General features: G+C 47.3%; 1 protein-coding gene across 2 annotated transcripts in view; it reads right to left on the bottom strand.

The window, feature by feature from the left end:
• Nucleotides 1-12,139, bottom strand: part of DUSP22 (dual specificity phosphatase 22) — a 53,045-nt gene extending 40,906 nt beyond the window's left edge. Inside the window, exon 1 of one of the 2 annotated variants that reach the window (XM_068163032.1) lies at nt 11,762-12,139. Coding sequence is in view for 1 of the 2 variants with exons in the window: in XM_068163031.1 (XP_068019132.1) it covers nt 2,905-2,925 (21 nt within the window). In the remaining variant the exon portion in view is untranslated. Of the gene's footprint in view, nt 1-2,904; nt 3,173-11,761 lie in introns of those variants that run through there. The other variant, XM_068163031.1, reaches the window with a different exon arrangement.
• Nucleotides 12,140-15,032: the final 2,893 nt, after the last annotated feature.

Raw genomic sequence — 15,032 nt, 5'->3', positions numbered from 1 at the left:
AGATGAGCCCACCTTGTGCAGCAGTACAGGACAGCAATACAGATCAGGGAAAGGGACTTGCCACTGATGTGAACTGATGCAGCTTCATTGGCTTCTACAGAACTGGTTGCATTATCCCTAACCATCCACACCAATTCGTATTTCTTGTTAATCAGCTCCTGCAACAATCAGGGATTATCTGCCCATTTTTCAGAGGTAACACTCAGCCTTCAGAAGTGTCTGCATCAGCATCAGGCAGTTAACTATAACTGGGCAAACAAGAATTAAACCCCAGAACTAAAACCTCTTTGCTAAGCATATCCTGTTCACAGATAATCAAATCTAAGTGCTTCAATCTCTTGTCATCATCTCAGGCGCTAGACTTCAGCTCCTGGAAAACACCTTCATCATTTTCAACCACCAACTAGAAGTCAAAGCTAAACATTAAGCATGAAGATAAATCAGGCCACCCAGACAATTTGCTAAGTGAGACCCCATTGCTCATCCTGTTCATAAAATACATAAAGCACTGAAAATGAATAGTGACTATGTCAGTGCACTCTCACCAGCCAGTTCTCCTCTGAGCAGAAGAAGGGTGTATACAGACCAAGGCTTTCAGTTTAATTTGGGAAGAGTCAGGGGGCTTTGGTGGGCTTAAGGAAAAACCTGAGCACAGTTCATTTTAGACAGTAAACTACCTACAAAAGACACACCCCACCTAGAAAGAACACCCGGCCTCCAGCCCTCAGCCAGCAGTAACAGCCACACTAAGTGAGGCGTGATTGCTATTTGCTAAGAAATGCTTCGACATTGTGTGACAGGAAAACAGGAGGGGACTGTGCCACCGGGAACAGCTCAGCATCCAAGAGCAGCCACAGCAGCTGTAGCGATCTCTGGAGCTTTTCCTTACCGTGCTCATTATGGGTCACCACTAATCCTCTTCCCCTGGCATCAGTACAAAGAGATTCCCTAAATTAAATAATCCACCATCGGATAAACTGCTTATTTTCTCCTCACATCCACATACAGCTCTACCACAAAGAACACACTTCAGTGGGGAACTAAGAAAATTTGTATTGAGAGTACACTGAATCAAGCAAATACCCACACTCCCAGTATTGGTGTGGATGACCCCACACCTCCCCCTGCCCTTCCCTTCCGACATTCACTGACTCACAAGATCAAAAGGAGCAGATGATCCAGGGGCACATTCTGAAGGTGGCAAGTACCAGACCTACATGCAGGACCCCTACAAAAATAACCCTTGATGGCCAGTACCCAGTGTGGCTGTAGCCTCCTTAAAGGAGACAGCTCCTCCCAAACTGCTAAACATCATCCTCTTGGATACAGCCAGAAGAGGGAAGAGAAAAATCAAGGAAATGCTATGCTTGACCTGAACGCTGTAGTGGCAGAGCAACACTTAACAGCATTAAAATGACCAAATGGGTTGACTCCTGCCCACATGGCAGCACAGCAAAATGCAATGCAGACAAAGACTGCTAAACATCGAAGGATTGAGAATTGCCCCTTCCCCCCACGAGGGTGCAACTTTATAGCCTTCTGTCTCCTGTCCCTCTGATAAATGTTTTGATAAATTCAAACATTCCCAGAAGAGTACTACAAACATACCAGGAGTCTGAAAGAAGTCTCTCCAGCTGTGTTTCTCCCTAACTGGCCACTCCTACAAGGTACTTCCAAAGAGTGGCTACCTAACATATTATCCACAGACTCTGAAACTAAATATGCCAAGAAGGACCAAGGGATGCTCTACCTCCTACCCACTAACCCTCCTGGGCTAACCAACATGATCTTTCCCTGCCTGGAGTTTCTATTTCCTTGTCTTCCCACAGGATGAAGAGGCTTCACCTCTCAGGAGGCATACTAAGCACTCTGGACCTTCACCAATCTGACTTCCAGGAACAGGACCATCAGACTTAAACAACTTGTGAGGAGCTATTTCTAGCTCTTCTCCACTTTTTTGAAGGCTACACTCACAGCAACCCTACTCCCAAGACACTGAAAGCAGGATGTTAGAAGAGATGACTCAACTTCTGTTCCTCATAGCAAGCTATATATAAAAGGCTAGTGGCCACCACACTTTCAAACCTGGGGTTAAAGCAGAGGTGGAGATACTGAGAAAAATCACAGTTGTCCCTTAATAACCATCACAACGTGCTAGGGGAATCAGCAATGACAATAAGCCCCCACAGCCAAAAGATCCACCACCGTTTGCGGAACAGATCCACCTTCCTTCCTTGCTGCCATCTCCGCTAGGAACAAGAGCTTTCCTGTCCCACCAACACCCGAACCAGCCCTACATGGGCAGCCGAACCCCCCGGCTGCCGGGACAGAGCCCAGAGGGGGTCTAGCCAGCCACCGTAGTCGTGTTTCGGGGACTGGGAACAGGCAATGGGGAACTTAAAGGGATTTAGTCGCGGACAGCTCAACGTTCCAGCTCCTGCCCAAGCCGGGCGGGTGCCGGCTCTGCCCCAGGCAGCCCCTCGAGGCACCCTCAGTGGGGAACACAGAGAGGCTGGGGAAGGACTGAGGTACCGCGGGGAGGTAGGGGAAAGACGGCGGTCGTTATCGACAGTTGGGGGCTCACATCACCCGAGGAGGGGAAGCCCAGGCCAGCACCACCGAAACCAGGGCCACCCCCCACTCCCCGCTTCTCTGAGCCCAGACTGCGGCTGGGGAAGAAGGCGCGCCCCGGGGGAACGGTGCAACCCCGCTCTCCTTCCTCCCAGGCAGGGGGGAGGGCGATTCGCAAAGCTAGAGGGACAAAATCACCTTAAACCTTGGTCTTTGTTCTGAAAGCCCAGGGGAGAGAGAAGGGAGGGGGATCACCGGGAAGGGACCGCCGGACCCGGACACCGCTGCAACATGCACTCACGGACAGGAATAACGACAAGCGAGCGGCGTTACCTTGTTCATCCCATTCCCCATGGTTTAAGCGACCCGCACGCCAGCACCGCGGGAGGAACTTGCCGTCGGTTGCCGACTACCGAGCTACCGGCGGCGGGTCAGCGCGCATGGGGCAGTGCTTGGCCACGGGTGACTGGGACGAGCTAATTGCTAATGATGGCTGCGGCTTGGGAAAGCTAAGGCGCATCCCTCACCCGCCCGCCCTGGCCGGGGCTGTCTCCTGGAGGCGGGTTTCCGCTCGCCCTCCCCGCCACCACCGGGAGCAGCGAAGACGCACCACCAGGAACTGCCTCCTCCAGCCCCGCCACACGTGTGATTAAAACCCCGGTGCAGGTCCGCTGCCGCCCTGGGCCTTGTAGTCCGCTCCGCCCCGCCGTCCCGCCGCCGCTCCACCACCGCCCGCCCTCGGGACTACAGCTCCCAGCGGCCCCCGCGCCACCGCCCGGCCCCCACCTGCGGCAGCCGCCGCACCGGCTCAGCCAGGCCCTGCTCCGTGCTGCGGGCGTGAGTAAGCGCGGGCGTCGGGGCTGTCCTCTGTGGGAGTTATTTCACAGCTCCCAGGTATGAGCTGGTGCTGCTCGCACGCCTCGGGGCACTCTCGGTGCCGGCTTTGTCTCGGCGTCAAGCGGCTGCCTCAGCCTGCCGCTCGCTTGCCCGTGCGCCCCGGTTGTGCCGATGCCCAGGCGGAGGAGAGGCGCGGGCTGCGCCCAGAGCCGGGCCTCGCCAGGCAACCTGTGCCCTGTCGCAGTGTGCTGCCCGGGTCTCTGCGCTTTGATCCCAGGCGTGCTGCAGGTGCAGCCGGCTGAAACATACACAAATCATAGAATCACAGAATCGTGGTGCTTGAAAGTCGCCTTTAGGATCATTAAGTCCAACTGTGGACCCAGCACTGCCAGGTCGTCAGCAGACCATGTCCCTCAGCATGACATCTACGCAGCTTTTAAATCCCTCCAGAGACGGGGATTCCACCACTGCCCTGAGCAGCCTGTTCCAGGGCTTGACAACCCTTTCAGTGAATAAACTATTCCTAATGGCCAATATAAACCTCCCCTGGCACAAAGTGAGGCCATTTCCTCTTGTCCTGTTCTTGTTCCTTGTTCAGACCCCCACCTCAATCCAACCTCCTTTCAGGGAGCTGTAGAGCATGAGATCTCCCCTCAGCCTTCTCCATGCTAAATCCAAGTTCCCTCAGCTGCTCTTTCACAAGATGTGTTCTCCAGACCCTTCAACAGCTTAGTTGCTCTTTTCTGGACCTTCTCCAGCAGCTCAATGTCCTCCTTGTAGTGAGAGGCCCAAAACTGAACATTCAGGTATACAAGGTGTATATACAGGTGTGGCTTCACCAGTGCTGAGTATAGGGGGCACTCCCTGCAGTGTTCCTGATGGCCACACTACTGCTGATACGATCCAGGATACTGACCACCACGTGGGTGCAGTAATGGTTGCAATAAGCAGTGTGAGCAATCTGGCAGTGTAGGCCTAGAGCCTGACATGGTGGTAGGCTGTGTCCAGCATGAGTGCAGAAGCGGCTAGCAGTACAGCAGAACAGTGCTGTGCCTGCACCGTGTAACCAAAGCAGGGCACTGGTAGCCATAAACACAGAGAGTTACCTTGGAATGACAGGACGCACACATGCATCAACAATCTCGCGTGTTATTACTAGTTTAACCAGTTTAACAGTGTGTGGTCACTCGTGAGGGGCCAGTGAAGCCATGCCAGCAATGCCCCCCGAGCTTATATAAGTTGTAAAGTTTTTCTCAATACACACTTCTTCTACGCACTTCTTACTAGCCTGACAGCTCTACTGTCTGCTCGGTACTATGCTTGCGTTATAATAGAACAACGCTGACGCAATAAAGGAACAATACTAGATCATATTGATCAGCTGTATTGATTCCAATCTCCGTCATCCATACATGGGCACAGAGGTGAACGAGGTGGGAGGTTTGGTGTGCAGCAAGCCCCACTCCTTTCTGTATACCTGGGTCTCTCTCATGGAACTGTGACAGTAGGGCAGTAGGAAGCCCACACACGTTTCAATCTGGATTGTTTGGCATGAGGACCTTGACTTCATCTTATGACTCCTTGGCCCCCAGCCTGTCAAGACGTATCAGCATGCCTGAGCCTTCCCTCAGCTCACAGCACAACAGGGAAACACTAGGGAGACACTGATTTTGCTTCTGAACCATTCCTGAACATCTCCCTCTACAGGGCTCCACAGAATTCGGGGCTGTTTTGTGTCATTATCAACCTCGAAAAATCAGCGCAGTCTCTCCATAGGGAAAGCCACACAATTTAATATGCCCCCTCAATACTGCTGAAAAGCATCACAGTGAGCTTTACCTCAGACACTGGCTTTAATATTTCATTGGCAAAGCCCTCCAGAACATCAGTCGCTTTATTCTCACACCATGAAAAATGTAACTGAGGTCCAACTGGTAAGAATCATAGCTTGCCATAACTACTAAACACATCCTGCTCCTAAAGTGAAGGAATTCCTTGTCAGCAACTCTAGCAAACAGTTCATTCTTGTGAGACAAAAGGATGAGCAATAAATAATATCCCTGATGGCTGCAGGGATCTGTGTTGTGTGAAGAGGTCAATGGTAACTAGAAGGTGTTGTGATTAATATGCTGGAAATCTGTACTCATCAGTTCCTTTCCCCATAACTCAGTTTCTTGTTCTGTGAAATGCAAGTAGCAGTATCTCTGACCTTTGCAAATAGCTCAGCCTGCAGTGCTTTCCCAGGTTAGAATTTTCTTGCATGTGCATGCATGCAGTTTTTGACAGTGAAAGAGCAAAAATCAGGGTGGGTGAATGTGAAGTACCAAGGTGAACATTGTATCCTTATCATTCCCTCATGTCTAAAGGGGATTCCCGGTGCCAGCACCTGACCTCTGTCTCTTGCCACTTATTTAAAAGACTGAGCTGGAACAGAGCTAATTCTGTTCAGGGATTTGACTTCTCAGCTCAGTCTCTGCTCAGTGATGGCACTGTCTGAAGTTCAGGACATGTTTTCACAGACAGTGGCAGCCTCTAGCAGTGATAACTCCAATGGTTAGAGCTACTGTCAAGGGCTGGGCTGCAGAAAGGCTCTTGCTTACACTTACTCCTGTGCATACCAAGGGCACTGCTAATCCTTGTGCCCCATGTTGGTGTGCAGGAAATCAGAGGTGGCACCTTTGGGGAGGAGGAGACAGGACAGGTGACTGTAAACTGACCAACAAGGGATTCCATCCCATGGATGTCATCTTCAGGATAAAGCTGAGGGATCACCAGGATCAAGCCTCTTGTTCAATAGCTGGTGTCTGAGGAGGAATCTGTCCATTGTCTTCAATCACAGTCCATGTGTTTCTAAACCTAGTTCCAGAATCCAGCTCCTGAATCAATCCAGCTCCTGAATCCTGTTCTTGTCTGCCATTGAGTCCAGTCTGGGACTTTCTAGGTGCCTGCCCCACCAGCATCAGTGGTGATCACCATAGTGATGTCATTGCCATCAGGGGTTGTGTTGGCTGTTGGTTTGTGTCTGTTTGTGTCTATTTCATTCTACTGTTCTTATTTCCATTCAAGCTGGCTCAGTTCTCTTTCCCAGCCAATCACTTCCTTATTCCTTTTCTCTTCCATTTGGGAAGGGAGAGGGGTTCATAGAGAGCTTCTGTCACTTGGCTGGTGGCTGGCCCAGCCCTAACCCTAGACAGATGCATTTATGGTCCTCAGCAAACCTAAATCATCGCAAAGTGTTCGTTGTCACTTCTCAAGATCTTATTCTTTGAGCTTAGCATCTGGTTTCAATATTTTGGAAGTCCATTTTTACAAGGAAGGAAATCCTGATGCTGGACTGAATCAATGAACACAGAAAATAACAGCAAAAAGTTCATGCAGAATTTTATAGCTGTCAGTATTCCTGCAAACAGATCACATGGTCATGGCCTGTAATCCTACAGATCTGGGGATTTTTCTGCTTCTTTATGATATGGGCATGATAAATGGAGTCATCCCCATTTCTTGACTTTGCAGGCAAATGTCTCTGGCAATGCTGAGTCTGCAGCAGCAGCAGCCATCACCTTCGAGGTAATTGCCCAAAAACAAGCAACCAAACTGTTACTGAAACCAAACCTTCTTAGAAGTCAGATAAAACTTCTGCCTCAACAGCATGTTGAGCTTACTATGTTAAAAATAAGTAAGTAAATACTCTCTACTTCTTATCTTCTCATCTCACATTCTGTAAAGCCTGAGGTCACACTCAGCCATAGGCAGAAGGCAGTCTGTGATCTGTAGGGAACTGATAAGACCTGGACTGGGTTCCCCCGAAGCAGCGTCACGACCTGGTTCTCAGAGGTGGTGAGAAGGGACATTACAGGGATGACTGGTCAGGAAAAGACAGTGGAATGGTTTTCCTCCAATTGACAGAAAGGAGCTGTTTCACCAGAAATGAATAAGCAAACCTTAACATTCACAATAGCACTGGCCTTGTTTTCTAGGTATGCTGAGGGGGTCAGTGGAAGAGAAGTAGCTTGGAGCACTCATTGTTGTTTGGGTTTTTTTTTTAATGTTTCTATTTGGTAACAAACATTGCTAAAGCAATTCCCAGGCCTGTTTTCTGGAGAGAAGAGATAGCCTCCTCATTCACTGCCACACAGCTGCAGTGCAGAATTCCTCCACCATTTGATAAATTCATTGTCTTAAGGCCACATTTGGCTTGTATTGTGTCACTGTGAATCTGCAGGGTTCTTCAAAACCTTTGATGTTGCAACAAGTCCTGAAACTGAAGGGAGTTGGCACTATGGTTTACTTCAGGAAGGCAGAGTAGTTGGAAAACCATCATCTCCTTCAACCTCATACTCCTCTCGCTTCCCCTTCCATTGATGGATAATATCAACAATATGGAGTACACCAGGACAAAAGGGCTGAGCCATCAAATGCAGCCAAAGCAGCACAAAGGAGAGCTTTGTGGGAGGCAGGTCTCAAATAAAATAAAAAAGAGGGGGGAAAAGTGACAATTCAGACAGGAGGAACAATGCTGAGAAAAGCTAGAGCATAATTTAGATGTAGGTTAGCTGCCATGGCAACCATGTACCAAATTACTGCACTTCTGGGTCTCTAAACCTGCCAGCAGCCACCTTTTTTTGTATGTGCTTCAGGCTTGAAAAGAGATTAATCCACCTTAAAACTCCTGATGGAGTACAGACGAAGTGCAGATACTGGGATTGCTGTGAGGTGCTTGGTTTAAACATTTAGAAAATAGAGACAAAAAATGGCAAGCCTGGAAAATTCTGATTTCCCTGAGTGGTTAGAAGAAACAGAATTTCCTTAACATTTGTAACAGTCAGTTCTGACCCTTCATTTACACTGCTTTGCGTGGCACAGATTTACCAGGCTGATTTGACACCTTTACCTCCAGTGCATACGTAAGAAAGAAATCAGTCCTAGAGGCAGCTCTGGTTTTCACTCTGAGAAACTGCCACTTGATAAAAAGAGTAAAGCAGTTTGTGTTAATTCAGGATTCTTTGTGAATGCAGCAAAATATTAGATCCCCAAAGAGCAGAAACAAGGCTATCAAAAAGCATGCTGCAAAGCACATGAAATTATTAGTTACTAAGAATAGCCCATTGCTGAGTGTGAGTGAAAATGTCCATCTGTGTTCCCTTGATAAGCCAGGTATGTATCCAATCCTCTGGGCACACACCAAAGTGTCCTCAGGTGGAAAAATAATGCTGTAATAACCTAACCTTTGCTTCCAGTTCATGTACATGTATTCCCAAGGAAACACAACCTTGACAAAACTTCTCTGCAAGAGGCCATCAGGCCATAATATCCATTAGACTTCTCCTATATGGTCCATGAAAACCTTTCAGAGCAGAAAGAGTTAATTTTTTAAGTTCCCATTGAAACCTGGTCAGCACCACTGAGATGTTCAGCCACCAGTTGACAGCTGTTAGGGTGTGACCTGCCAAAGTCAGCAGGAATCATGGAATGGTTAGGGTTGGAAGGAACCTGAAAGATCATCTAGTTTCAACACCTTGCCATAGGCAGGGACACCTCTTACTAGTCCCACCCAACCTGGCTTTGAACACTCCCAGGCTTGGAGCCACCACAGCTTTTCTGGACAACCTGTTCCAGTGCCTCACCACCCTCACTTTAAAGAATCTCTTTCTAATGTCTAACCTAAATAGAGCTTCTTCATTTTGAAGACACTACCCCTCATCCTGTCACTACCTGCTTCTGTAAAGAGTCCCTGTCTAGATCTCCTGTTGTCCCCTTCAAACACTGGAAGGCCACAAGAAGGTCTCCCTGGAACCTTCTCTTTTCCAGGCTGAACTACCCCAACTCTCTCAGCCTGTCTTCACAGGAGAGGCACTCCAGCCCTCTGATCATCTTTGTGGCTTCCTCTGGACCCACTGCAACAGTTCCATGCCCTGCTTGTGTTGGCAGCTCCAAAGTTGGACCCAGCATTGCAAGTAAGATCTTTCCAGAGCAGAGTAGAGGGGCAGAATCCTCTCTCTCAACCTGCTGCCCATGCTGCTGGGGGTGGCACCCAGGACTTCCTTAGCTTTTTGGGATTCTGTGAATCAGCTGCAGAAGCTGTGGTCAGTGCCAGGAGGTAGTTCCCTATTCCTCCAGCACCACATGATATGTGGTGCAGACTCTGGTATTCAGTACTCATGGTCTGTCTCCAGCCAAAATGCTGTCAACATAGAATCATAGAATGGCTTAGGTTGGAGGTAACCTTAGAGATCCTCTACTCCAACCACCCTGTCATGGGCAGGGATGCCTCTCAGCTTGATTCAGCTGCTCAAGGCCTCGTCCAGCCTGGCCTTGAACATCCCTAGGGAGAAGGCATCCACAACCTCCCTGGGCAACCTATTCCAGATTCTCACCACCCTCATACTGAAGAACTTCTTCCTAAGATCCAGTCTAAACCTACTCTCCCTCAGCTTAAAACCATTCCTCCTTGTCCTGTTGCTAGACACCCTTATGAAAAGTCCCTCTCCAGCCTTTCTCTATGATCCTTTCAGATATTGGAAGGCAGCTATAAGGTCCCCCCGGAGCCTTTTCTTCTCTAGGCTGAACAAACCTATCTCCCTCTGCCTATCCTCATAGCAGAGTTGTTCCAGCCATTGGATAATCTTTGTGGCCCTCCTCTGGACTCACTCCAACAGCTCTATGTCCTTCTTATGGTGGGGACACCAGAACTGGACACAGGATTTGAGGTGGGGGTCTTCCAAGAGCAGAGTAAAGGGACAAAATCACCTCTTTTAACCTGATGGCCACACTCTTCTTGATGCAGCCCAGAAAACACTTTGCCTTCATGAGTGTACTGCCTGCTTGTGTTGAGCTTCTCATCAATCAATACACCCAGGTCTCTTTCTTTAGAGCTACTCTCAATCCACTCTGCACCCAGCCTGTATTTGTACCTGGGACTGGCCTGACCCATTGCAGGACCGTGCACTTTGACTTACTGAACCTCATGCAGTTGGCATTGGCCCACTTCTCTAGCCTATGAAGATCTTCTGGATGGTGTCCCTTCACTCAAGTGAGTCCATGGCACCATGCAGCTTGGTGCCATCAGCAAACTTGCTGAGGGTGCACTCAGTGCCACTGTCCATGTTGCTGATAAAGATGGTTTTTTGATGGCATTTTCCCATTTTGATGGGATAAGTCTTCAAGATTTCATGTGTTTAGAAAATAGGAAACACTTAAAGCTACAGTTCTCCAGTCCATATTTTGTTTTCTGAGGCAAGATCTATGATAGCAGTTCTTAAATACCTCTTATGAACACCATAATCCAAACACTTCCATTCCCAACTTATTCACTACCTTCTCCAAGAACATCCAGTCCCTTTTCAGGCCCTTACTAGTGGCTCATTCTTGACACGACAGTTTTACCCTTCAGAGTTAAGTTATTTAATTTTCCTTGCAGAGTCTTCACTTGGTTTGGTTGTTTTGGCCTGTTGCAGTTATCTGTCTGCCCATGACAATAGAGTCCCCCAAAAGTTGCTTCCAAGCTACCTAGTTCCCCAGAAGACCTCTCAGCAGGTCTCCAGTGCATGTGGGATGCTGAACATCCAGGACATTGCAGTAGGCTATCTGTGAGTGGTCTGTGAATGTGAGATAGGTGGGAAGCAGAGTGCACAGCACACTCACAGCCTCTTTGGATGTAGAGGTATAAAGTACCACAATGTTCTCAGGTAAAGCAGCAGATTCAGAGCCCCTGAGTTCTCTTCTGCAAGTTCTAATACAAAATGTGTTTTCACCCTCTAAGACCCACCTGAGGCACCCTGAATCAGTCTGACTGCAACTACTCTCAGCAGCTGTTTACTGACTTTGGGGATGTGAATCATCTCAAGCTCAGGAAGCAGTAACAATGCCAGGACTTCATATTCCCCTGTTTGCCTCTATATCTGTCTCCACATACTTCTGCAAATCCCCATTCCTCTGACATCACCTTCTGCTAAGCAGAGTATCAGCTGCTGACAAACTATTCCACTGGTGTGGCCCAATTAAGAAGAGGTTAGTATCTGATGTTGATATTTAAACCTGTACTCAATGGCATATGATGTAAATTCAGGGTAATTCAAGTAAAAACCTTTTTTTGTTAGACAGTACATTATCCCATATGTCTTGTCCATCACATTCATCAATAAAGTTATGTCACAGAAAGTGAGAATTAATAGTCTGAGTTGCTTTCAGGTTGACAGCTCATTGATCCTCTTCCCAATAAATGTCTTTTTCCAAGGGAAGAGCTATCAGAACTGCTGATACCATCTTCCTTGTATGTACCTTGTTCACACAGGTGATGAGTGTCTCTTTCTGCAGCTACTGGACACCTTGCAGTTGCAGGACACAGTGCTCACACCTCTGAGCTCTTCAGATGTTACTGTGACATTTTATTGTGGTATTTTGGAGTCTCAGTCAACCCATGTGCTAAAGCACCAGCAGCATCCAGCAAGCTTCTGACCTGTCAAGAGTTAATTCAAGGTCTCTTTGTGGTCTCTTCTGAGGCTTTTTTCTTTGTTCTGAGCTTTTAGACCTCTGTTTGGGACTTCAGACAAAGGTTCTCAGGTTGTGTACTTCTCTCTAGTTTCACTTTCTTCTGTGGCTCCAGGTTAGACCTACCCTCCAAACAGTTCATTTTACACAAGAATGTAAGTCAGCTCTTCTGGGTCACAGCAGAGATCCACATAGCTCCACATCTTCTCTCAACCGTGGCAAATAGTGGACAACTATGAGAAACAGGGTGAGTACAGAGAGTTTCCTTTCCTTTTATATCTTCCAGTTTCTGGCAGCCAGCAGATCAGGTTGTTGAGCCAAGGGAACGCCCAGTCCCTGGTCTGAATGTTAAGCTAGTGGGTTTGTGTCAGCATGACTCCCAGATCTCTTTTTTGAGTGACAGCCTCTCATCCACAACTGTCTGCATTCCTTAGGGATGTGTTTTTTCCCTGTATTCTCCTGGTTTGTATTTATCAGTGCTGTCTTTTCTCTGCCACTTTGCTCCCCTGTCAGCTGATGAGATCCCTGGGCTGCTTTCTCAGGCAATTTTGTTTCTGCATACTGGAAACAACTTTGTAGCACCAGCCACCTTGGCTGCCCACCATCTCTTGTGGATGTGTTCGACAATGCAGGACCTGGCACGGGTTCCTTCCCCCGCCTTCCTCTTGCAACTTCCTTCAATTGTGAAGGATGATCAGTAGCTCCCACCTTTGCTTTTCATCTTCTAACCAGTCACTAATCCAAGAAGGACCTTCCTCCAAACTAAGGCTTTTTAATGAACCTTTGGGGATTTGAGGAATCCTCTGAAAAAGTTTCTTAAAAATGCCACTATACAAATGCTGGGGGAAAGTGCAGTGGGGAGAAGGGTGGGGAGCAAGGAGATACATAGTTGTCTTTGAGACTGGAGTGCTTTCAGTCTTCCTTCTGTCTCAGCTTCCCCTTAACCTGAGGAAATGGTGCAGACTGACAGAGCACTACCAGTGAACAAGCAGCATATTTCCACTGAAATCCATCTGGCAGTGCTGATGGCACAGGCTCAATGTTCTCCTTATCAGTAAACTCAATTTTATTTCATTAACTCATGTATTTGAAGCTGGTTGTGTAAGCAAAAGTGCTTTTGTCTCTTTGTTGAGAACAGCTTTCTTCAGAAAGAGTCAAACACATCTGAATGGAATGCAAGAATCATAGAACCATAGAATCATTTAGGCTGAAGACCTTTAAGATCATTGAGTTCAACCATGAACCCAACACTATGAAGTCACCACTAAACCGTGTCACTCAGCACCACATATACATGACTTTTAAATTCCTTACAGGGTGGAGCTCTGAGCAGCCTTTTCCAGGGCTTGACAACCCTTTTGGGGAAGAAGTTGTTCCAATTGTTCCAACCTAAACCTGCTGTCATGTAGCTTGAGGCTGTTTCCTCTTTTCTATCTCTTGTTACTAGGGAGAAGAGACCAACCCTCTCCTTGCTCCAATCTTTTTTCAGGTCTCCCCTCAGCATCCTTTTCTCTAAGCCAGACAACCCCAGTTCCCTCAGCTGCTCTTCAGAAACCCTTCACCAGCTTTGTTGCCTTTCTCTGGACCCACTCCAGCACCACAATGTCCTTCTTGTAGTGAGGGACCCAAAAGTGAACCCAGTATTCATGGTGCAGCCTCACCAGTGCCCAGTACAGTGGGACTATTTAGACTTGAGTAAGGTTAATGAAGATTTACACTGAAGTCCACAAAGTCACAGTCAAGGTTTGTATTTCTCCTGCCTGATAGGAGGAGCTTCTGCTGCCAGTGAAGTCAGTGAAGCTTTGTCATTGATTTCAGCAGGAACGGCAGCACCACTTGTTGTAAAAGATTCACTTGACTTAACCTTTTAGTAAATAAAGACATTTCAGGAAAGTTGACAGTGCATTTTTCACTTGGTTATTATTTCACCTGCTTTGATGGTTACTTTAATGCTGGCAGAAAATGAAACTCATTTTATACTCTCTTAATATCTGAACAGAGCTCCAATGCATGTAGATGGGCTTGTCTTTAGGAGTGGTGCCAACACTGAGTAATTTTAATGTTATATAGTTGATAATATCTGACCAAATGCTCTAGAATAAGCCACTATAGAAATGAAGGTAGGTTTCCTGTGTGGCTTACAATATCATACTAAAATACAAAAGAAACCTGACTGGGTTTCAGTTATGAAATAATAGATACTGAGCCATTTTCAGATGTGCTCCATATTGCCAAAGTGCTTAAGCAGGTGTGTTTCGTGCAGGCTGTGAAGCAAAAACTCAGCTGAAAGCAAATCAACATTAGGAAGCAAAACCAGTGCTGAGTGATAGTGCTTAAAAACTGAGAAACACAAGTGGTTTTAAACAGCAGCTGAAAGGATGCTTTGGTATTTTCTGAAGCACTCGCTCGTGCTCTGAAAAGACCTTGCAGCTCTCTGCAGTTGTGCAGCAGGCATTGCATCTTCTAGCTGTGTTACTCTGCAGTTTGGATTATTCCCATCAAACCTCCATGTTTTTCTTGTGTATGAACATGTCAGCAGGTTTGGACAGTCAGAGAAGCACATTCATGGACCTGACTGCTAAAAGAATGGTATTTTTTTCCAGAACATTACTTTGTATTTCCAAATGGGTAAAAAAGGCAATGGACCTGAACCCCTCGATATCTCCACGTGCCCATCAATGATTCTGTCAGGAACAGGTATCAGCAAGTGCAAGGTTAGGCCAAATATTGTCCTGCTGAATTCAGATGACATCTGTAATCAGTATCTTAAGTCATTCTGAGGATGGTCCCTTCCCTTGTGCTGTGAGCCAAACCTTCGACCACCATGAAGAATAAGATGTTTCCCTCTGAAGCAAAACAAGGCTCAGCAGTAGCACCTCAGGCAGGAGTCAAAGACTGCTACCAGAGGTAAAGGTGGACATCATGAAGGAATTAAGACCATCTTACAAATTCTGGCTGATTTTACAAAAGGGCCTAAAAGCCTAGAATTCACTTGAAGGCAAATCACTTCATGCCTTAAAATGCACAGAAGCCTTTTGACAGTAGGACTTGTATTGCAGAGCTCCCTGACTTTGGAAGATAAGATGTGAACAATGGAGAGTTATTAAGATGAATAATTTTCCATGCAAATTGGAAGC

Source organism: Melanerpes formicivorus, unplaced genomic scaffold (genome assembly GCF_026170545.1).
Source record: "Melanerpes formicivorus ecotype bairdi unplaced genomic scaffold, bMelFor1.0.p_v2 SCAF_69, whole genome shotgun sequence".
NCBI lineage: Eukaryota > Metazoa > Chordata > Aves > Piciformes > Picidae > Melanerpes > Melanerpes formicivorus.
The sequence above is the reverse complement of the archived record's forward strand: the minus strand, read 5'-3'. Positions and strand labels throughout refer to the sequence as shown.